Genomic DNA, 21,581 nt, shown 5'->3' on the forward strand with positions numbered 1-21,581 from the left:
TCTATTAGATTCTGTTATGTATACACAAATAGTTTTCTAAAAATAATGTCTCTTGGAAAAAGACCACTGACCAAAAAACACTAATTATCTTGTCTTACATACAATGTTGTTACACTGATGACTGTTAATACAGTCACAACACCTTTAATGTTTTGTTTTTTTTCAGTTAGGCCTCAGCAGTTCATGCATTGCTCTATGGCAATATATTGTTCCAGGTCATGCTACATTGATATGCACCAACATCCTTACAGCATTTCTGACGCTTCACTCTTGTGAACAGTCCAATAACAGAAATTCCCATTTGGTTCACCAAGTGTCCATTGACAAAATTCCAGCAGATTGAAGCAGACAAGTCATATCCTGTACGGTGCGTCCAGAATGTCCCACTTTTTAGTTCCTCTCGAGTATCCTCCTCACACTGCAGCTGTGGCAGTTGTAAGTTTGAGTGCATCCAACAGGTTGCGTTGTCTGATTTTAGAGTTAGTTATGGTTTCCAAATGGGACTCGGGAACCCATCCATGATGCCGATCAGACAGTCTGGTCCCCTCTACCCAATCTGTGAAAATGAAAGTATCCAACATGATAGAGTTAAACTCTTATTCTGTGCAACAACAACCAATAGATGAATAACTTTTAATGCAAAGAAATGATGATAATGGAAAAGGTTATGTAATGATCTTACGGTCACTGCTTTGTTGGTGTACTAGAATGACATCAGCTTTCTCTAAGGAGAGCTCGTCAGGCTGCTGCGCAACAAAAGCTCGAATGCACTGCATCTGTGAAAAATCTGAGCAGAAGGAGAAGAAAGAGGTCAAACCTAAAGTCATAAACAGGTTAATATGTCATTATAACAAATTCTGTGACGCTCAATCAGTGAATCTACACCTTCAGCTCACCCACATAGGTACTTTCATGTGTGTTGCCTACGTGTGGGCCTGCACAGACAGTACGGAAACAACTCCCTCATTATTCTGTTGTAGTGTGCAACCTTTTGTTTTTATTCACCACATACTTGAACATGATTGTGTTCTGCTAGTAACAGGTCCAGCATTTAATAGATGGGTCTAACTTATCTAACAATGTCCCACTATCAACAGGGTGTCAGGTGTAGGTTGAACCACAATCAGTGACGCCTAGGTTACCATGGAACATAAGGTAAACGAGTACATCGAGATTGTTGAGATCATGTAACCAAAGCTCCACCCAACTGGTAACTGAAAACACCTGTGTGACTATGAGGCATTTGGTGAAGGAAGTTGTGATTGTTTTATAAATCAGTGCTTGGTCTCATACATTCAATAAAGCATACTTACTTACTAAACAGATCAACCAAACCTGCAAGTTCTTAAAGGTTAGAGGGATCATTAAAGATTAGCTGGGGAGGGTATGGACAGACCTGTATACTATTGTACTAGCGTGTTGGAAATGTACTGATAGTGGGGATGAGCAACTCAGATAATATGAACAACTGATAATTATTTCCTTATCTCAGCAACTGCTATGGTGGTGACTCAGCAGAATTTTTGAATTAGACAAACAAGACCTCTGTGTGAACCAATCAGCATCCTCTGAGAGCAGCATGGAGCAGGAGAGTCTTCACATTACAGATGTTTATTTTTGATACTGGTGTAATTATTTCACTGTGAGAAATGTCCATTGTTTGTTATACTCCATTCACAACATGCTGTTGCAACTGGGTCAGATTGTCACACAGCATTAGTTTGATGACACTTCTTTCTACAAGGAGGGGGATTTTGTGACTTTCAGAATTTCCCTTTATTTCATAATTACAACTAACAGGACGACCAGAATTTTTTTCTCCACCTGCTCACTCATCGTTATTGTCAGAGTGACATCAATGTGGTTGATGTGTTAGACCTAGACCCCCCCTGTATTTTCTACGTCACGAACTATACAATTAATCTAAACCAGGATGAATACATTACCTTGAGCTGCAGAAAAATCTATTTCAGGATGTGGCTGGGACAGGGCAGATATCCAACGTAGCTTATCACTCCTGGAGGAAAAAAGAAAGTAAAGATGCATATCACCCTGTGGTACCATTACAACTTTTTTTGATGTCACAACCACAACGGACATCCCCTGCCACCCTCTCAGTCTCTTACTGTGTGTCAGTCCTTAGCAACAGGGCTTTCTGCGACATGTGGAGACGGAACAGGTTCTTCTGTAAGGAGTGAAGTTTGACACGGCAGTTCTCCACACGCAGGTCTGATACTGGTGAGTGGTCAATTACTGTGAATCTCCCCCCTCTGGAAACAATGACACCACAAAGAAGAAAAACAGTGATGAGATGAAAGGGACAATAAAAGACTACCGTATGTTTTAAATATCAGCTGACTATATAGATTATTCTAACATTACAGAACAACATGCTTGTTGTTGACTCACTCTTTTTGTAGTGAGACTAGCAGGTAGTCATTGAATAGGTGCAGGTAAACGCTCCTCTCGGTGTCTTTTAGAGAGAAATCCATCAGCTCAGTGACCGCTCCTTCTCGCACCAACCTCCGAGACTGACTGATCAAAGGGAGAGTCTGTAACACACACAAAAGACAACCAAGTTAGCGTGTCATTTATTCTCAGTGTAAAAGTTCATTATTCAGCAAGCAGTTTAATCTTAACCCACACTCCACTCTCACTAAGGTTTACTGGGCCTTTCAATCACATCTCATGATCAGTTGTGACCTAAATGGTTCATGTATGTCATTGGTCACCAACTATCACATGACTGTAGATAACATGAAGCCTATTGAGCCCTGAGCCCTGAGTTAACGACTATTACTACAAACACCCAGGAAATTTACTCATTAGTGCTGGAAATAACTCTATGGTTGAACTCAGTGCCATGATGAATTAAATGATGACAGATGAAATTTTTCACATACAATAAAAAACATTAGTATGCTATTTTGTTTTTAATTAGGCCTACTTTTTTTTCCGCTTTACTCCATTTAGTCATTACTTACCCTGCACTCAAAGTCCACCCGCGCACTAAGAGAGACCAGGGACTCGATGTTTTTCATCTGAGAAATGCTGTCATTACTCTCTTGAATCAGCTGAGGGAGAAATAAATGAATCAAATCATCAAGGCATCCAACATAACAGGCATATTTTTCAGCGAAATTCAAACATTAATATTCAATGGTGAGGGACTCTTACTGTACCTTCTCAAGAAGTCTCAATGCTTTGATGGCCTGCGTTGCCTCTGCAGTCCCTGGAGTCGTTCTCTTCACAATGTTCTGGAGAGAAACAGTGTGTGTGTCAGGATTGGATAAAGAGGTACTGGACTGAACATACTATCACGCTTTGCCATTTTAGAGACCCTGCGCACGCACGAACACACACACACACCTGGACGAGCAGCTTTATTCTCGTGATCCTTTGGAAAGGAAGGACAAGGAAGGAACGAAGAGGGAGTCTCTGACAAACAGGACTCCTCTCTAATTTCTCCACAATCCGCTTGAACCCAGGATTTTCATTCCTAAAAGAGAAGAGAAATTCAGTGCATGGAAAAAAAGAGATATAGAGAGAGAGTACATGGTGCTACTGTGGTTCTCACTGGATCCATTAATCTTTAACACAAAAGATACAAAACCTTAACTGGATGGCTTACATGAGTCTCTGGTAGGTGGCATCCTGATAGGACTGGTTGGTGAGGTAGGGTACATAAACCATTTTGAAGCGCTGGCAGTGCCGAGCGATGATATCACACACAGTGAAATGCACAATGTCTGATTCCACCCGCTCCTCCAGCTTTGACAAGAAGCTGAAACAAAAACCACAAACAGCAGTTAAAACGCTGCGCACATGTAACATGTCTGAGCAGGACTCATGCCGTCAGGACGCCTGAGAGTATGGCTGCCACCTTTAATATGAAGAAACAACAGACCATCCCCCATACGTAATCTGTCATGTGCTTATAACCCACAATTACAAAAACAACAAGTTACCCAGGCTCGACTATAAAAGGTGAGAAGCTCCAGATTGCTGTTTGCTGCTTGCCCACCTACTGCTCATTGATCAACTTTTCCAAATATCTATTATTCACATCAGTCTGAGGATAAAAACCTGTTTGGAAACAGCATCCTGTACTGATTCAGTACAGTTTGTAGTATTTAATTGGGTGGGCAGCAACCTAAACTCACACATGCTACATCCAAACGCTCAAGTAAGTAGGTAAGTAGTGTAATATTTCTGACCTGTGGCTGATTGCACGGACATCAGCCAGCCGGGAAAACAGCCAGTTTCTGTCCTGGGTGGTCAGCAGCGCCCCGAGCTGTTTTGACTTAACAAAGTGCTCAACAACAATGTCCAAACTCCGGCAGTAGGAGGCTTCTGAGGTCAGCACTTCAAATCTCACCTAAAAAAAAAAAAACCCACAAGAGAGAGAAACAGCTTCCATTAGAAATGTTGAGAAACAGCAAGACAGTTTAACTAGTGCGCAAGGAGTCGTCTTTTCTCAAGAAGCCAGGGCACTTTGACAAGGATGTGACTAACAGGAGGCGTGTGATTTCACAATAAGTGGAAGTGCTCCAGGTCAGACACCCGTATAGTTTACAGTTTACAGGTAAACACGTACAGAATCAAAGAGCACAGCGCGCTTATGAAATCACAGCTCCTGACACAGGATTCTCCTCTGCCAAGAAAAAAAAAAACCTGATTGATTGGAGGGATATTCTGGGATGTGGCAAGTCCGAGTTTTTGGCGTGATTTGAACAGTCTGGGGTGTGAAGTAATAACAGTACCAAGAAGCTGATTCATGGCAGTCATACAATTTCCCAAAAGTCAGCATCAAATGTAACAATAGAGCAGCTACTAGTGAGAAACGACGCCCCAAGTAGTCTGGTCACCTGATCATGGTAAACAACAAGATGAATCACTAAAACCCTGACAGCTGAAATGTTCTTAAAATGCCTCAAAAAATGCATTTCATAGAAATGAGGAGGAGCTGCGGGGAAAGGACTCTCCTACATTTCATCAATGCAGAAACGCTGTGCCAATGACTTTCCAGAAAATCAAATGAAAACCTTCAAACTGAGCAAGTATTACATTATTTATCCTTTTTTGTAAATAAAAAGGAACATTTAACTGTTTTTATTCCAAATAAAATCTCCAATCTAATCAAGATTAAAATCTATTGAACAAGCTGGAACAGGAAGTAAAGACTCAAAGAAAGGAAAACAACTGTCATGTGTGGTAAATGCCTAAAGGGATTCTCCTGAATTTCACTTATCCAGTGACAGTGTTCACCACTACATTGACTGGAAATTTCCTTGCACAACATTCTTGCCTTAATGAAAATCAGAGGGATTCCTCGCACAGACTGTATGAGGAATTTCATGCCAGCAAACGGTCACTAGACCCTCATATGTGCAGTAAGACAGTATTATACCTCCTGTAGTCGCCTCTCATCCTCTGAGAGGTCCTCCAGCTGACCGCTGTTCCTGACCCCCGGCAGGTCCCGCCACAGCGTGGACGACTGCGTGAGCGAGATGGACAGACGTGGAGAGGACGGCCTGCCTTCGATCTTGGGGGGCTCGGGAAGAGGCAAGCTTTTGACGCTGGTGATAGAGCCTGTGTGGCCCAGGGAGTGGGGGTGTGGGACGGGAGGTATGGGAGGTAGAGGTCTGCGGGCAGGGGGAGGCGAAGGAGCAGGAGAGGACGTATTGTCCTCGCACACGGACAGCACATCGGAGCGAGACTGCCGGAGGATCTCAAAGTTCTGTGCGGCCTCGCTGTACTGCTGGTAGAGCTGGGCAGCATCTGGGAGAAGGAGAGGAAGTGAATCAGACAAAGAACGCCAGAGAATAAGGAGAAAGAGTAAAAGGAGGTTGAAAAATACAGGAAGCAAAGGAAAGAAGATAGACAGAGACAGGAACAGAGTTAGCCAAGACGAGTTGTTTGCATTTGACATTCCTTTTACACATACTTGACGGAATGCAAAGTCACAGCAGCAGCTGTTTTTCCCTCAAGTTAGGAGATATGAATGCTTGCAGGAACCTGTCTGCGCCTTCCACAGACACACACTTACACCGCACACATGCAGGCCTGCCCGATGTCTCGCAATATCCATGTGAATCATAGGTTCTGAGAGCTGGTGCTGTTCTAGGTTGTTTAAAAAGTCCACTATTAAGCGATGCAAAAGTGCATGTAGATTTCCTTTCTGTTGTGTTTTTTATATAAATTGAACGGCCGACATGTATTGAGTAAGAGATAAACAGCGAGGGAGGTTAACCCTGATGAATCACACACTTTAAAGGGAAATGTCAAACCACGTCATGCTTTTCCTGGACCCAGTCAGAGGAGATAATGATCTGATGGCACGTCACTGTTGCCTACACAGCCCTTCCTCCTAATCAGTCTTATAGTCTACTACTTACAATAAAAACAAACTGAATGAGATTTTTTTTTTTTAACATTTAAATTAAATTGTACAACAACTCAAGTGCAACATGCAGTACATTTTGAAAATAGGCTTGTGAGGATGTAAAAAAAAACTTTGTAAAGTGCATGAACTGATTTAAGCAAAAACAAAAAGGGAACAGAGATACTCACTGAAAAACCTTGAATTCCTTTTCCGTCTTTCAATCGTGTCCAAAACATTCCTATAGTGCAAAGAAAGAATCACAACAACAATTGATTTAAAGCTAGGAAGGATGTTTACTGAGTAGCTGTCAATCTGTTTTTTTTTCCACAGTAAACATTTGCATTGAATGTGCAAAAGCAGGATTTTATACAGTGATTTAAAGTGTCCTTAACTTTCTTAACATTACATAAATAAAGCACTTAAGCACAGTTTTAAAAAATCAGTGAACCTCAGTCAATAGTTCAATGTGTGACAGGAGTTTAGAGATTTAACATTCATCACAATATAATGTATGCGACTGCTGCACTCACCTCAGCTCCACTTCACCCCAGCTTTTACTGCGATCATCCTCATCCTCTGGAATAAAAAAGTATCCATTCGTCGAAACGTTATACAGCAGCATCACACTCAAATGAATGTAAACAAATAAATAAAATAAATAAATAAGTTAAGAAAATAATATTTGTTAGTTAACTTAGTAGCCTGCCAGCTTTAGAGAAGTGATTAGTGTGCTTCTTGTGTTATGTCTCAGATCAGGACCAACCCGAGTCTTTTAGCTCAGTCCTCCTCCACCTCCACTTCTCCCCACCCACTACCTGTAACCACAGCACCCATGACGCATGTTCCACTTTAAAGGCAAAGTAATGTGTTGAGATTTGCGCACTGATGTTTACAGCCAGATGTCTAGCTAAGATTTGTGGTTGATGTCACGACAAAATGATGCAAGAAAACCAGAGACGGAGAGTAGCAATTAAGAGAAACACATTGATTGTGTGTGATTAAAACGACCAGAGTGATGACAACACGGACTAAAACTGAAAGTGAAAGAAGAGGTAGGTCACTGTGAGCTCAGAAACGTTATGACTGATTTCACCAGATAACCAGAGTTTCCATCCTCGATCATCTGTTTTACCTGTTGTAGAGAATATTCTGGTTCTGCGATCCCTTGCAACACCTTCCTGGTCTTCCACTTCTACAAGCTCTTCACCTCTTCTTCTTCTTTCAGTGGTTTTACGGATCCCCCTCCTTCGCATTCGAGCCTCGGGACCCAAGTCTCGGAAACTGCAGGTGCTCATCAGAGTCCCACTGCCTACCGGCCTCTCTGCCACCTTCCCTCCCTCTCTGCTGTCCGCTTCAAGTTCCTCTCCCTCTTCTGCCACTCTTCCCACCTCCACTGCAGCATCCCTGTCATCGGGCTCCCCTCCCTGCCTCTCCTCTTCACTCTCACCCACTATTTCTTCCTCCTCCTGGCTCTCACCCTCTCTGGAGGGTGTATCAGAGTCATAATTAAGAATAGGGCAGCTGTTTGGCTTGTACAGCGTGTTGCTCACAGATAAATACATCTCCACTTCTTTCTGTCCGCTTACTTCTTTTTCTATGTCTGATAACGTGATCTCATTGCCTCCCTCTTCAGAAACTCTAATCTCTGCATCCGCCTTTTCTAAGTGAAGGTGATCAGGAGGCTCCGTCTCTTTGTCCGTACTGTGCTCCTCCTGCCCTTCTGTGTCTAACGGTGTGTCAGCATGAGTGTGTGTGGGTGTGTCACCATGCATAGCTGTGCACTGGTCAGCATGCATGTCGGCTTGGTTCTGCCCCATACCTCTCAGTCCCACCACCACCAGTGGCTCTTCGTCCTCCAGCTCTGGCTCAGAGTGCTGTTCGTCGCTTGTCAACTTAACACCGGTCCCCTCTGAAACCTCCTCCTGCTCCTGGTCATCCTGGATTATCACCTCGGGCAGGTTGACCACTCGGTCTCCCCGTTCCTCTGAGTTTGGCTCATCTGCAGCGTTTTCCTCCGAGTGTCCCAGGATCTCACGGACCACATCTTTGGCCCATTTGAGGTGGGGGGCTTGGGAATGCCGCTTGGGCACCTCGGACATGCTCCATGCCCCGCTCAGTCGGATTCGAATGGCTTCCACTTCTTCTGGACTCATCGCTCCAGGTTTTATCCCCTCCAAAATGGGTTTAATTTTCTCCAAATCAGCCGGAGAGCAAACATCAGCATAGGGATTCCTCGGGCCCGAAGAAGGTTGCTCCACTTCTTTGTTTTTCTCTCTCCACTCCAAGAGGAGTCTTTCAGTCAGAGAGTCTCTTTGAATTGGCCCTATTTCATCATACGGGTGCTCAACTTTGCTTCTCATTCTCTCTCCGGTCTCTGTGTCTTGGGGCTCAGAAGACGCTCGGTGTCTGACATCTACTTCAGCTGTTTCTCCTGTGGTGACACTGACACTCTCCGCCCTTGGTGTGTCACGCTCGCTTTTGCCTCTTGAGTTCTGCTTGTCGGTGGCCGCGAGTTCATCATTTCTACGAACTGTCGCATGCGGGTCATCCTGAGGTCGCTGTGTGACGTCATCGCTAGGTTGTTGACATCTTTCTACATTTTCATCAGCATGTGATGGTGACGTGTCGTGGGGTTTTGACCGGGGCAGCGTTTGTCCAACCACGTAGAAGACGTAACCCTTTTCCTTCTCCTGTTCCTCCTCATCAACCATTTCCTCCTTGTCCGCTGTCCATTCCTCGTCTCTCCTCTCCTCACCTCCCTCAGACCCCTTGTAGCCCACAGGTGAGGAGCGATCACGTGCGTCTCTAACTCCCCAGAACTCCTGACAGTCCTCAAACTCATCGTCCTCCTCTTCGTTTCTTTCATCCTCCTCGTCCCCGCCGCTGGACACGGTCACAAAGCCGTCCTCTGTCGACAGCATGCTGTCCCTGTCCTGCTTCCAACCTGATTCACTTCCTCCTTTCCAGGAGCGGGCAGCAGAATCGAGCCCACCTTCTTCCTCTCTGTCACTCTCCTCCGTATTATCTGTCAAGCTCTCTCCCTCTGCATCCCTCTGCCGGCTTCCTTCTCTCCCTCTATTGCTGTCAGACAGATGTTCCCTCCCTCTCTTATCTGTCTCTCTACAGACTTCTTCTTCATCTACACTTACTCCCTCCGTCTCCCTCTCTCTGTATTCCCTGTACTCACTTCTCCCTGGTTGTCTTTGCCTGTCACCACTTTGGTTCAAGTACTTCTCGACTGGTTCCTCTTTTTCTGGCTCTGCACTCTCCTCCCCTCTCCTCCTCTCTTTCCGTCTTGTCTCTCTCTCTCTGTCTACATATTCGTCTTTACTATTCTTACCCCTCTGCGGCTCTAACCACATCCTTTTCTGCTCTGGCACGCTGCCTGCCACTTGTCCTCTATCTCTCTCTTGCCTGTCACTTCTTTTTTGCTCCCTTTGCCTTCTTTCACCAGCCCTCTCTCTATCCCTCTGTTCTTCCACATCTCTTTCGCTCTCAGTGGTGCTGTCTCTCCCCGATTCCCTCTCTTCAAAACTGTCTCTGCCTCTGCTTCTGTATCTCGTCTCGCTGTCCATGTCACTGCTCCACTCTCCGCTGCTCTGGGCTCGTGGCGGCACCCTGGGAGCCGTCTTGTTCGGCGATCGGCTGCCTCTGCCTGTTGTACCATCCCACCGAGGGTCGGCCTCTCTCTCCTTTCTCTCCCTGTCTCTCCTCTGCTCGTACTCTCTGTGTCTGTCACCCTCTCGCCTGTCATTTGACCACGCTTTGTCATCTTTCAAGTCTCTCCCACTTTCCTTCCGTCTCTCTCCCTCCCTCTCTGCTCTCCTGTCCTCCTCTCTGGGCCTCTCTCTATCCGTCTCCACTCCCCTCCTCCTGAATCTGTCCGCTTCTCGCTCTCTGTCCCTGTGTCTCTGCCTGTCGTCTTCCCTATAGTCCTGCCTGTTTTGATCTCTCTCCCTTGTTCTTCTGCCCATGTCGTCCCCCTCGCTTCTGCTGTGTTGATATGTCAACTCCTCCCTCTCTCTGACCCTCACTCGTTCCCTCCTAAACTCTCTCTCATCACTGTCTCCTTCACTTCTGGTGTCTCTCTTTCCCTCTCTCCTCGGTGCCTCTCCCCTCTCCTTCCTATCCGGGTAGATGTCTCTGTCTCTTCTCCTATGTGGGGACGGCATCCTGGCCTCCCTCACTCCCATGATAGGCCTCGGCTTTTCTCTTTTTCTTGTTGTATCCTTTTCCCTTCTATCCCACGAATCGCCCACTTCTCTGGCCCTATCTTGAAAAGCATCTGGCCCCTGATATCTCTCTCTCTGTAGCGATTTCTCATCTTCTACCGGTCGTCCTCCCCTTTTCCCCTCTTTCTTTGCCCTCTCCATCTCTCTGTACCTGTCTCTCTGCCATGCCTTCTCTCTTTCTCTCTCCCAGTCATCTGCTTCCATTCGCCTCGGCCTATCTCTTTGCCTCCTTTCTCCCTTTTCTTCATCAATCTCATCGGAGGACATCATTTTTCTGCCACGTTCTGGGGTGCTTTTTCTCATCCTGGGAAAAGTATCACCTTTCCTCATCCCCCTCTCCACCTCTCTGTCAGTGTCCCTCTCTACGTTTGAGAGTGGGCGCCCGTTTCTGTTTCTGTCGTCCTCCTGCCTCCTCTCTCTCTCCCTCCACTCCCGGTCTCCTTCTCTCATCCTGGGGGCAGGAGCTCTGTCATACTGTCTCTCCCGTGGGTTCATATCTTTGTACCTCGCCTTGTCTTTCATTTTGTCCATTTCTCTTTCCCTCCTCCAGTCTTCCTCTCGTGTGCTGTCTCTCGCTCTCTCCGACTGGGCAGCCATCGCTGGCCTGGGACTTGGATCCCGGGAGATTTTTCCACCTGGGTGAAGCTTGCGGTCAGACGTGTTTATGTTAGATAAAGTGTCAAAGAGGGTGCAGCTGGGCCTTTTGGTCCCCATAGTAGCATAATATGAAGAACCTAGAAGACAGGAACACTCATTAGTTTAGAAATGAGGCAGCAACACTCAAGCCATTTTCAGATACAAATCGGTAAACACCGGTGATATAAACAAAAACCAGGAGGCTGCACGAATTTGCACGTTTAGTTATTTTCGCAGAGATGGAACTAAATTGCCTAACAAACTACTGTATAGCAGTAATGTATTCCTGCTGCCAATGAAAAGTTAAGTCTCCTGCAACAATTCAGCTGAGTTTTCACTCTGTTTTTCTGATATTTTGATTTGATTTGCCCAATACACCAAATGGCTACAGTTGTGATTCCACGCCAAAAGAGATATGATAGTTTAAGGCTAAATCAAGAAACTTCGCTGTGGAGTAGAGACAAGGTTAGACGAAAAGGTGACACCCTCTTACAGTTATCTAAGAATGCAGCACAGACCTGCAAAGCACAGCATACCAACAGTAGTCTTTCAGAAAGGAAGGGCCTGTGACACATAGGCACGGCATGTAACATGTAAACCACAGCTAAAGCTCATCTAAATCTGTACTCTAACCAGTAACGGCCGACAGAATCGTTCGTCTGATCCAGTGGGGGAAAAAAATAGTAAAGCAACTCACCTGAACGTGGTATCCTGGGGAGATCCAGTCCCCCCCTTCCTCCTCCCTCCGGTCCAGCTCAGCTCAAAAGCATGGGGTTGCACAACACATAAGAATTCACTCATGTATTCACACTGTCTAAGAAACAGCTTCCTTTTTTTTCTTAAATAAACTTGAAAAGCCTATTTTCCTTTTTTCTCACTACTTTGACTCGTGTGAAAACCTGAATGTTTACGCCGCAGCTCCCTTTGCTTTTCCCTCTTGCTGCCTCTCTCAGTCTCTCTCTACCTCCCCTCCTCCCTGAAATTCTCAAACAAGTCTCAACAGATTGACACTTATCTTTCCCCTCCTCCTTCTCTCAGTCTTGTCCTCTCAGTCGCCGTTGCTGAACATGGAGATCTCCCATAAATCAAACACAAGTCTCCCCCGAGTCTGCCCACTACTTCAGTCCATTTCCCTCCCCTCTACCGCCGTCAGGAACGCCTGTGTGGACCCCCCCTGGCAAAATAAAAGTACACCACTCTCTCCTGTCTCCTGCCCCATTCTTCTCTCTCTCGCTGAAACACAGGAAGTACACCTCCTTGGTGTGTCTTTCTTGGAGCAGCGATTGGTTGACAGAGAGTAGCCGGGTGTGTCTGAGCAACAACACACAGCCAGGTAAGGTAAGAGCCGAGCCGAGTGGGGGAGGGGAGAAGAGAGAGTGAGGATTGAGAGAGCACACTGGAGGAGAGCTCACAGTGGCCTATAAAAACTTCTCTACATTCCCTTGAGAGGTTGTAAAGAGGGGAAAGACAAGGAAACACAAACTGTGAAAAAGAACCAAAATTAAGCAATCACAGAGGAGGAAACCATGGGAGGGGCATTGCAGTGCTGACCTGTGAATGATTTCTTTGACAATGAGACTTCTACTATGTTGATTGAAGACCGAGGTCACCTGAGATTGAAAGGCCGGAGTATCATGACTCCATGTCATTAGCATTACTGAGTAAAGACAGTGACAACTAATCACTTGCCTACTTATCTCTCCGATTTGTTGCTTCATTATCACTTGTACCTTATTTAGATTTAGTGAAGGCCTTAACGTCTCAGATTATTTTACAATTTTTCCATCTCATTTGCCAGTTTCTTAAAAACCCCAAAAAACAGCAAAATTAATAGAGGCTAATAAAACAATAAAAGCAATAAAACCTTCCTGAAGGTAAAAATGTTAAGCGTTTCAGGAATGACTTTTATGGTCATGTACTTTGGGGTGAGGGCATTAGTTGTCATCAGGTCTATATAATGAACTTTAGACTGTGTGTATATGACTGCTCGTTATGTAATGGATTTATTTAATATGTTGGAAAAAAAAAAAATTTACTCACTGGCTTGCTGAGAACTAGATAAGACCGGCGATGACAGCGCTCTCAGGCCAGCAGCTGGACAGTTTAACCTAGTAGCCTAACTGTCTACTGGAAGCACAATGAAATAGATCTAAAACTGAGATTACATTTTAGATGGTCTCAGATACAAACAGCTTTTCACAGCATTTCAGAATGACGGAGATTAAAGCCACTGGTCTATTGTTTTCCACTAGGCAGGGTTGTATCAGTATTGAGACTTTTTCAGAAGTTTGGGGCAGTAGTCCAATGTTTGTTGGAAAATGGGGCCCCAGGCTGGGGTGCAGATGAATCAACACCTCAAAAATGACTTATACGTCCATTAACTTTATCCTCTGCTGGGGCTTTAGCCAACCCATAGTCACATTGAGAATGATCTAATCGTTTGGAAAATTTAGACATTTCTTTAAATGTGTTGCTCATTTCCTTTATGTGCACCAAGTGGGGAGTTGCAAAACAATGCTGTTGCAGTTGTCAACAAAAGAAATTGAAAAACTGTAAATTAGTTAAGATTATATGATTGACACTTATAGGCTTGACACTTATCTTCTCATGAATTTCTTTTTCAAGAATTAGTTCATGGAGAAATAACTTGACCAAATGCAAAGGTAGCATTCAGTTACACCCAACCATGACATAAAGGCTCCTAAGTGACTGTAGGAATATGCAGATTACATTAAGATTAGAGGAATGGGGCACTGTCTCAGGCAAATAAGTCTGATAAAACTCCAGGTCAAAGGTTGTCTTGTATGTAAATTCATAGTGATGACTTTCAAGGATGTGACACAGACAAGAAAGCAAACGTTCTTGTACTGAACACTTGAAATGCAACACTATACTGATAATCTGCTTCACTAATGTACTTTTATAATCCAAATATTAAGATTTTTATGGATCAAAATATTTGTAACTTACAACCATTTAATTGTTACCAATGCAAAATATTTTAAACATGTACTAAACAATTTATTTGAAGAACATGGTAGCACATATCTCTACTGTAGCACCATCATTTGACTGTGCCAAGTGCATTTTATCACACACTTTAAATGACAAAATATACTCAGTTGTAACAGTTGCCAGGTAAAATAAATAAAACTAACACAGAGTAACTCAACAGCCTTGTGATAAATCCTACTTCCATGAAGATTGTAATGCTTTGCTTTGGTAGAGATGTGTTTTATGGAGGTGTTGAATCAACTTAATGGTCATTTTAGAGGCAGCGGTTTTTAGTTTGATTTAGTTGACGTGAAGGAGGAACTTAAATCACAACTCAACCTGATTGTGTAAAGCTGAGGATTACACAGTTAAGTTGTAGGCTATGCTGTAAAACGAGTGTAAGAGTTCATGTGTGACTATGTGACATCATTACCAACAACCTAATAGAATAAATGTGTACAAAAAAGAATATGTGCAAATTCTCCTTTGTCCATGTCAAAGGCATCTCTAAGCAATTGAATCAAGTCTAATCGGATTCTGGATAATGGATCAGATCAAATGTTGAAAATGGGTTGTTCCATATGGATTCTGAGAACGGATTGGATCATGTAATCCAATCATGATCTTTTGATCAAACCCTCAGTTTGTGTTGTTCAAAACTTTTTAGTAGGATTGGGAAAACTTTGATCCAAAAAAACATGAACATTCTCATCCCAGCAGTTTGGTAGATTCAGGGGGGATTTCAGGAACAAAATATAATTTAAATTCAATTCAAATTGGTCAAATAAGCAACATTTATAATGTAGTACACATTGATATTTTGCACCTGATTTTAGTGTAAGTAAATAAAGTTAACTTTTGATTATTTCAGAAAAAAATAACTTTTCCCCAACTGCTGGATTGTATTTTGAATTCTGAAGTTTAAATATGAAACACATGGAAAAGTGTTTACAATGTATTTGACTAATGTACTGTAAATTTGTTTTTTGTTTTTTTATTCATTTGTTGTGGGTCAGATATGGTCTGGCTGTTTAAAAGAGACAGAAGACACAAAAAACAGCACAGAATGGCAACATTTTGTTGGAAATCCTTTCAGGGGTTAATATTATTTTGATTATTTATTATATTATTATATTATATATTTATGAACGTGTGAAATTTTGATGGCAACATCAGTCGGCCACTTTTATCCAGACTGAAATATCTTAAACACTTACTAGATGGATAAGATGATGAGTCCCACTGTCCATGGTGAGCCCCTGGCCTTTTAGCGCCACCAAGAGGTTCAAATGTTTAGTTTGGAGTGAAATATCCCTATTGTAGGCTGTTGTTTCCACATGTGCTATATAATATGGTAATACAAGTTTTGTAAAATGAAGGCAATTTCTTTGATATTTAGATTTCTAAAAAAAAATATATACATCCTAAAAGAGAAACGGGGATTTGGTGTAAGGTTAAATAATAACGTGTCAGGTAGTGAGAGACACATGCATACCTCAGTGGAGTGACTCACGTATCCTACTGGGTTGTCAAGTGTTGCAGCACAATGAAGAGTTTCTTGTCATCCTTGCACTGATATTAAAGTAGTGGGCAGCTCGCAGGTCAGCTGACTGACACTGGCGCGCGGCTTCAGCTGCATCTCATTGGCCGCGCGCTTCATCTGGACGGTCACATGCGCGCGCGTGAACGTGTTGTGTTTAGTTTCACTTCCGCACTCTGTAGCCTGTTAGCCTCGTGAGGGTCCACCTCCAACATCTTAGAGGAAAAGTGCTCTACGGGACAGACTCACCGTGCGGCCAACGACGTTTGCAGATAAAACTCCCGACTACAGTCAGACTCACTTTGTTTCATCCGCACAACAACATCAGAAGCGTTTTTGTTGCCATTGATGTGAACCAGGAAGCGACGTTAGCGTGAGGAAGCTCACGACACCATCAACTGGCTGCATTTTTAAACATCTGTCAGCCTGTATGAAAAGCAGTAATTGACAAAGAAGCTCTCCCCACTTCTTGTCCACAGTAGCAGGAGTCATGAAGGTAGGTGTGAGCACGATGAAGCTAAGAGTTCAACTCTGTTCAGCTGCTTTTGTGTTTTCACTGACTGCGTCTCTTCAGGAAAACTTAATGCCTCGTGCTCAGAGGAACAGACGTTTTACATACGTATGTTTAGTTTAAAAACTTCATTTACCCTCTTTTATCATGAGCAGTTTATAGGATTCGTATTTTATTTTGTTCTGTACAAAAATATTGCACAATACACTTAAGTTTATTTTAATTAAGCTGCTAGCTTCCCTCTAGTTTTGTATGAAATCAGGAAGTATTAAACTGAGTGCTCATAGTGACAGAGCTGCAGTCCGACCAGTGCTGAAATAATATTAGCAACTTATGATCAATGTAGTTCATTTGACAGATGCCATCATTCATAGGTTCAATGGTGGAGATTGGAAGTAATGTGGAATAAATGTAAAATAATAATCACACAGCAAAAAATAACTTTAGTTGCAGCACTACCTCCTGCAATCTACTTTTGAATGAATCAAAGTGAAAGATACAGATAAAACCTGTGATGAATCATAATTTATGCTATATATCAAAGATATGGACAATTAATAATAGCTATTAATGGATCAATTAACCAGACATCATGTGTCTAGCTGATTCAGCAGATAAAATACCTCACAAACCAAGATGATTGACACTGAATGTCATAACTACACTAAAAGCATTATGGCTATAAGTTGTTTCCATGTGTGATTAATACACTGATTATTATAAATCAGTTGATATTTTTTCTTAAGAATATAAGAAACATTACATTATAGTTTTTGTGAGGTGTATTCAAATTGTGTGTTTTGTTCTGTGACATAATATCACATGACAAAGAAAAGCAGCAAATCATCACAATTGTTAAGTTAAAATCAACAGATATTTATTTATGTTATGGATTGACTGACCTTTTAACCTAATACTAAACCTAATATTAGATAGCTGCCCATCAATCTTTTGTTAGTCAATCACATATGGTATGGTATAAATTATAGTGAAAAAAATAATTCATATGTTACTTGTTGCCCAAATGTTAGATGAATAGAAAGTACATAGTTACATTTGAGAGTTGCTTGCTTGGTGATAAGGCTCTGTCTTCTGAAATAAACAGTGTGTCAATAACTTGTTTTTCTTGTGACATCTGTTCCAGGTGTTCAGAGGCCCCAGTGTAAGGTCCTTCGTGCCGTGGACCCTGGCCGTTCTGCTGGTCCTCTGTGGGAGTGGAGCATCAGCCGTTGATGGCATCAATAGCTGTAAACTGCGCGCTAACTCTTCATCAGAATGGGGTGTCCTCAAGCGACTAGAGCCACTCGCCCATAAGAAGTAAGGCATGACTCAGTTGTGTATCTGCATACTCGGTGTCAACAACATGGCACATTGGTTTTGGATTGCCTGTTACCTATAGAAAATCTTGCCTGGCGGTCCTTTGTCGTTCAGTATTGACTCTGTCTCGCACATTATGTATCTTTCTTACATGTAGATTTGTTCTCATGTTGACAGCATTACAGTGACGGACGAAAGTTACACCTATATGTTCCAGTTGTGTGGGGACGCAGGGGGAGTTCCAGGAGCCGGGCTTATTCAAGTGGACAATAAGGATAAGGAAAAGAAGCCAACTGTGATTGGCATGTACAATGCCACACAAGCCATTGGAGGAAGTAAGTGTCAGCAGAATACAAGAATTTGATCCGTCTTTGGTGTGTCATGTGATACTTTTGCATGACGAGACAGACTAACCATTCTAAAATTAGGGTCCTAGGTTGCGTTAATATATTTTAAGACAAACTATAAGCGTGATCCTGAGATGAGAGCTGAGTGCTTGAGTTTGATATCATATATGTTTTTTTCCTTCTTTTTCAGGCGACTGGGTGATGTTGATGTACGGAAATGGCGATACATATAAAGAACACTGTGCCAAGGAAAAGAGGAGAGCCATTGTGATGATCTCTTGTAACAGGAAGATGGACATGGTAAAAGAAATACAGATGGCCTTAAGATCACGTCATATTTTAGAAACAAAACTACTGAGAGTTCAGTTTAAAAAAGCACAGCAACAGGAGAGGTTAAAAACAAATAAAACAAAGGATTGCATCAGTATTGGCGCATTGCTTCAGGCGAGGTTCTTTGAAATAAATAAAGGAGCTGAAAGTCTTATTACATAATGCTTCCCCTGAATGTCATGCACCCTGTTTCCTTTTCCAAATGTGCCTCACCTTTTACTTACCTGCGTCTCCCTCTGTCTCACCCCCAGGGCCCGCTGGAGGTGGTTTTGGAGGACAGAGATAGGGTGGAGCAGTGTTTCTACTTGTTCGAGCTGGACTCCAGTGCGGTGTGCCCGGCCATTGAATCCAAGCTCAGCACCGGCTCCATATTACTCATCATGTGCGTAAAAATGATGCTGCATAATGACACAGAAATCCCCAATGCTGTTGTTGCATGAAGGGTTAGGGTTAATGTTGGCTATCATAAGTTTTCTCTTCTTTCAGTGGGGCCAGTCTCGTGGCGGTTTACTTAATCGGAGGTTTCCTCTACCAACGGTTGATTGTTGGAGCCAAAGGGATGGAGCAGATCCCCAATTATGCCTTCTGGCTGGAGGTTGGCAACCTGACAGCAGTAAGCCTGATCCACTTGATAAAAACAAACACTATGAAATGTTCTCAATTGTGTGTGTTTTTTGTTTGGTTTTTTCTTTTATATTCACAAGAAACTTTACCTCCCCCCTCGCAGGATGGATGTGACTTTGTGTGCCGCTCAAGAAAGCGAGACGAATCCCCGGCCTACAGGGGCGTACCCTCGGACGCCTTAGCCGAAGAGCCAGAGGAGAGAGACGACCACTTACTACCAATGTGATCGAACAGAATGGACAGAATTTTTTCACCGTGTGACACAGTTTATTCTTTCACAGGTCAGATGAAATTGCTGCTAGACACAAGTCTGTTTTTGTTTGCTGGTTTAGGTCGGGACCTCCTCACACATTGTTAGTGTGGACTCCAGACTTGTGCCTAGGGTAACTATTGATGATCTGCTTGTTGCTTAAGAGGACATGTTACTCACAGGGCTGACAGACTTGTCTTCTCTCTAAACCGTGCATTTCATTGATGTCAGACAAATTCATCCGAGATTGTAAAGTGACAATAAAGAACGACTCTTCTTCCATGGAAATCTGACTCAAAAGGCAGACATTAAGAAGTTGGATTTCTACATGATATAAACTTAATGACAAGCTTATCCTTTTTTCTGCTTGGCTAATTGTTGGTGTTGTTTGACGTATGTGCAGGTTGCGGCGAGCTGTTCTTCCTTGGGTCCTGGTTGTGCACTGACAGTTGCAGGTTTCTCGACGCACGAGTGCTTTAGCTTGTCTAATCTGGCTTTAATTGAGTTTGTGTTTTGTTTTGAAAGTATAGATTATGAAAATGTGAAAGCTTAATTTTACTGACTATTTTTACAGTGTTGCTACACAAATAGCAATCGGCGCAAAAACCACGTTCCATGTAGTTTGATGTTAAGTTTGCCATTTCCTTTTTCCCACAATGTAGGGCAGGAGCCTCTACATCAATGCTGACGTCCCCCTGACATGGTTTAGTATTGTCAGCCTCCTGAGTTTGACTATCCTCAAGAGTGCTGTTGAATTCCTGAGCTAAACCTACCTTATTAATGTGACTATCCAGCAGAGGGAAATTCTAAGAAATTCATATATGAATCCTGCTATTCATAAGTGATGATTTTAAGGAGTCTGTTATACATAGATTATGTACTTGTGTTTTCCATAGAATAAAATGGATAGATACTGCTAAGTATACCCACAAACCCTAAAGTCTGCAGACTCATGTTTGACCAAATACTCAGGCTGCTTTGTGCCTGACATATTGCTCCTTCAGCAAGGTATGTAGAGTAGCAACAAAAGCACTTGTGTAATTCTCTTGTATCAATATAATATATCTGTAAAAATGTTACAGTTCTGAGGTAATATTTTTTACAGAAATATACTCTAATTATTAATGCTGCTAAGGACTAAAGCAGCCTTTTTGGACTTGATGGAAAAAAGTTGTACGAGGAGTGAACTATGTTACTTTCATGTGAGCACTTTTTGTCATTTGCCTTTTTTGTCTTTATTATTGTTGGCATTTCTTTGCGTAGCTCAGTGAATTATGGTTGAAATGGTTATACCTGTGGTTGTAGTGAACTGAACAGCATTTACTGGTGTAATTGCCTGTTTGTTTCAAGGAAGATTTCAAATCACACAACTTTTAGTTTGTTTTCTGATTGCATTAAAAAAATAAAATATAAAACTAGTTTCTGGTTAATTTATGAGCTCTTTACACACCAAAGTGCAATCACCATCAGATGTATGACCAATGTAAAACAAAAAACATGTTTTAATAATATAACCATAAAAAAAACACACGTGCAATACATTTTATATTGCATATGTATGAATTTGAGATTAAGATTTTCTTCAATGTGGTTGAGCACTGTTGTTGACCATACACAATCAGCTTTTCAAGGTTCAGTTATCAGTGGTTCATAAACCAGACCCAGGGAGGACATGCAAAGATAAGTGATGAGAACAAATGACACATCTCTCCACCTCATCCCCCAGTGCGTCCATCAGGGAAACATGACTGAAGTCTCCTGATATTATTAAATGGATGGGGTGTAAGTTGAAGACCATCCTGGGTGACCCCCAACACCCTCTACACAAAACCCTCTCAGGTCAGAGGAGCAGCCGCAGTAAAAGGCTCATCTCCCTGACCTGCAGAACTGAAAGATTTAAGAGATCATTTGTTCCTGCTGCAATCGTTTTATATAACACTTGTTAAAATGTTTTTTGTGTTCATCTTTTTTGTGTCATTGTTGTGTGAGCTACTGGACTAACTTGAATTTCCCTGCTAGGGATGAATAAAGTATTCTCTATCTATCTATCTATCTATCTATCTATCTATCTATCTATCTATCTATCTATCTATCTATCTATCTATCTATCTATCTATCTATCTATCTATCTATCTATCTATCTATCTATCTATCTATCTATCTATCTATCTATCTATCTATCTATCTATCTATCTATCTACCGTATTTCCTCTAATAGTAGCCGGTATCTATTTAATAGCCGGGTCTGTTATAATGGCCGGGGGCGTGGTTTACACGAACAAATAAAGGCCGGCCCCAAATACAGGCCGGGTCAATGGGAAAAAAACAAACAAACAGAAAAAACCTGAATTTCAGTCACTGTGGATGCACTGGTCTCAGGCGGCCAAACACGGATGCAGTAACCCACAAGTGCCA

General features: G+C 42.6%; 2 protein-coding genes across 3 annotated transcripts; one reads left to right on the forward strand and one right to left on the reverse strand.

Annotated features, from left to right (window-relative positions):
- Positions 1 to 150: 150 nt before the first annotated feature.
- arhgef5 (Rho guanine nucleotide exchange factor (GEF) 5) lies at positions 151 to 12,492 on the reverse strand. Of its 2 annotated transcripts, none has more exons than XM_085801521.1 (15): positions 11,951 to 12,492; positions 8,205 to 11,351; positions 6,916 to 6,961; positions 6,574 to 6,623; positions 5,411 to 5,781; positions 4,218 to 4,378; positions 3,632 to 3,784; positions 3,370 to 3,499; positions 3,183 to 3,257; positions 2,985 to 3,074; positions 2,410 to 2,552; positions 2,127 to 2,270; positions 1,947 to 2,017; positions 683 to 787; positions 151 to 556 (listed from the first exon to the last, which is right to left on the reverse strand). In XM_085801521.1, the coding sequence occupies exons 2-15, from the start codon at positions 11,329 to 11,331 to the stop codon at positions 414 to 416; spliced, it is 4,809 nt and encodes a 1,602-aa protein (XP_085657647.1). In that variant the 5' UTR covers positions 11,332 to 11,351; positions 11,951 to 12,492; the 3' UTR covers positions 151 to 413. The 2 variants fall into 2 exon arrangements, with proteins under 2 accessions (XP_085657647.1, XP_085657646.1); XM_085801520.1 differs by having other exon boundaries at positions 7,518 to 11,351.
- Positions 12,493 to 15,946: 3,454 nt separating this feature from the next.
- Positions 15,947 to 19,532, forward strand: m6pr (mannose-6-phosphate receptor (cation dependent)). The gene is made up of 7 exons (XM_085801580.1): positions 15,947 to 16,283; positions 17,443 to 17,615; positions 17,793 to 17,950; positions 18,153 to 18,262; positions 18,544 to 18,674; positions 18,779 to 18,905; positions 19,020 to 19,532. Exons 1-7 carry the CDS (start codon positions 16,278 to 16,280, stop codon positions 19,140 to 19,142), a joined length of 828 nt encoding a protein of 275 aa, XP_085657706.1. The 5' UTR covers positions 15,947 to 16,277; the 3' UTR covers positions 19,143 to 19,532.
- The last annotated feature ends 2,049 nt before the right edge of the window (positions 19,533 to 21,581 follow it).

Source organism: Trachurus japonicus, chromosome 16 (genome assembly GCF_045865225.1).
Source record: "Trachurus japonicus isolate A0001 chromosome 16, Traja_1.0".
NCBI classification, from domain to species: domain Eukaryota; kingdom Metazoa; phylum Chordata; class Actinopteri; order Carangiformes; family Carangidae; genus Trachurus; species Trachurus japonicus.

Bases quoted from the DNA above. Each gene is read 5' to 3' on its own strand.
- arhgef5 (XM_085801520.1), bottom strand. From the start codon at position 11,331: ATGGGGACCAAAAGGCCCAGCTGCACCCTCTTTGACACTTTATCTAAC. The intron at 3,500-3,631 runs GTAAGCCATCCA...CTTCTCTTTTAG, and splicing joins GCCACCTACCAGAGACTCAT to GAATGAAAATCCTGGGTTCA. The intron at 2,271-2,409 runs GTGAGTCAACAA...CATTGTTTCCAG, and splicing joins CTAGTCTCACTACAAAAAGA to AGGGGGGAGATTCACAGTAA.
- m6pr (XM_085801580.1), top strand. The intron at 18,263-18,543 runs GTAAAAGAAATA...TCTCACCCCCAG, and splicing joins GTAACAGGAAGATGGACATG to GGCCCGCTGGAGGTGGTTTT. The intron at 18,906-19,019 runs GTAAGCCTGATC...CCCCCCTCGCAG, and splicing joins AGGTTGGCAACCTGACAGCA to GATGGATGTGACTTTGTGTG.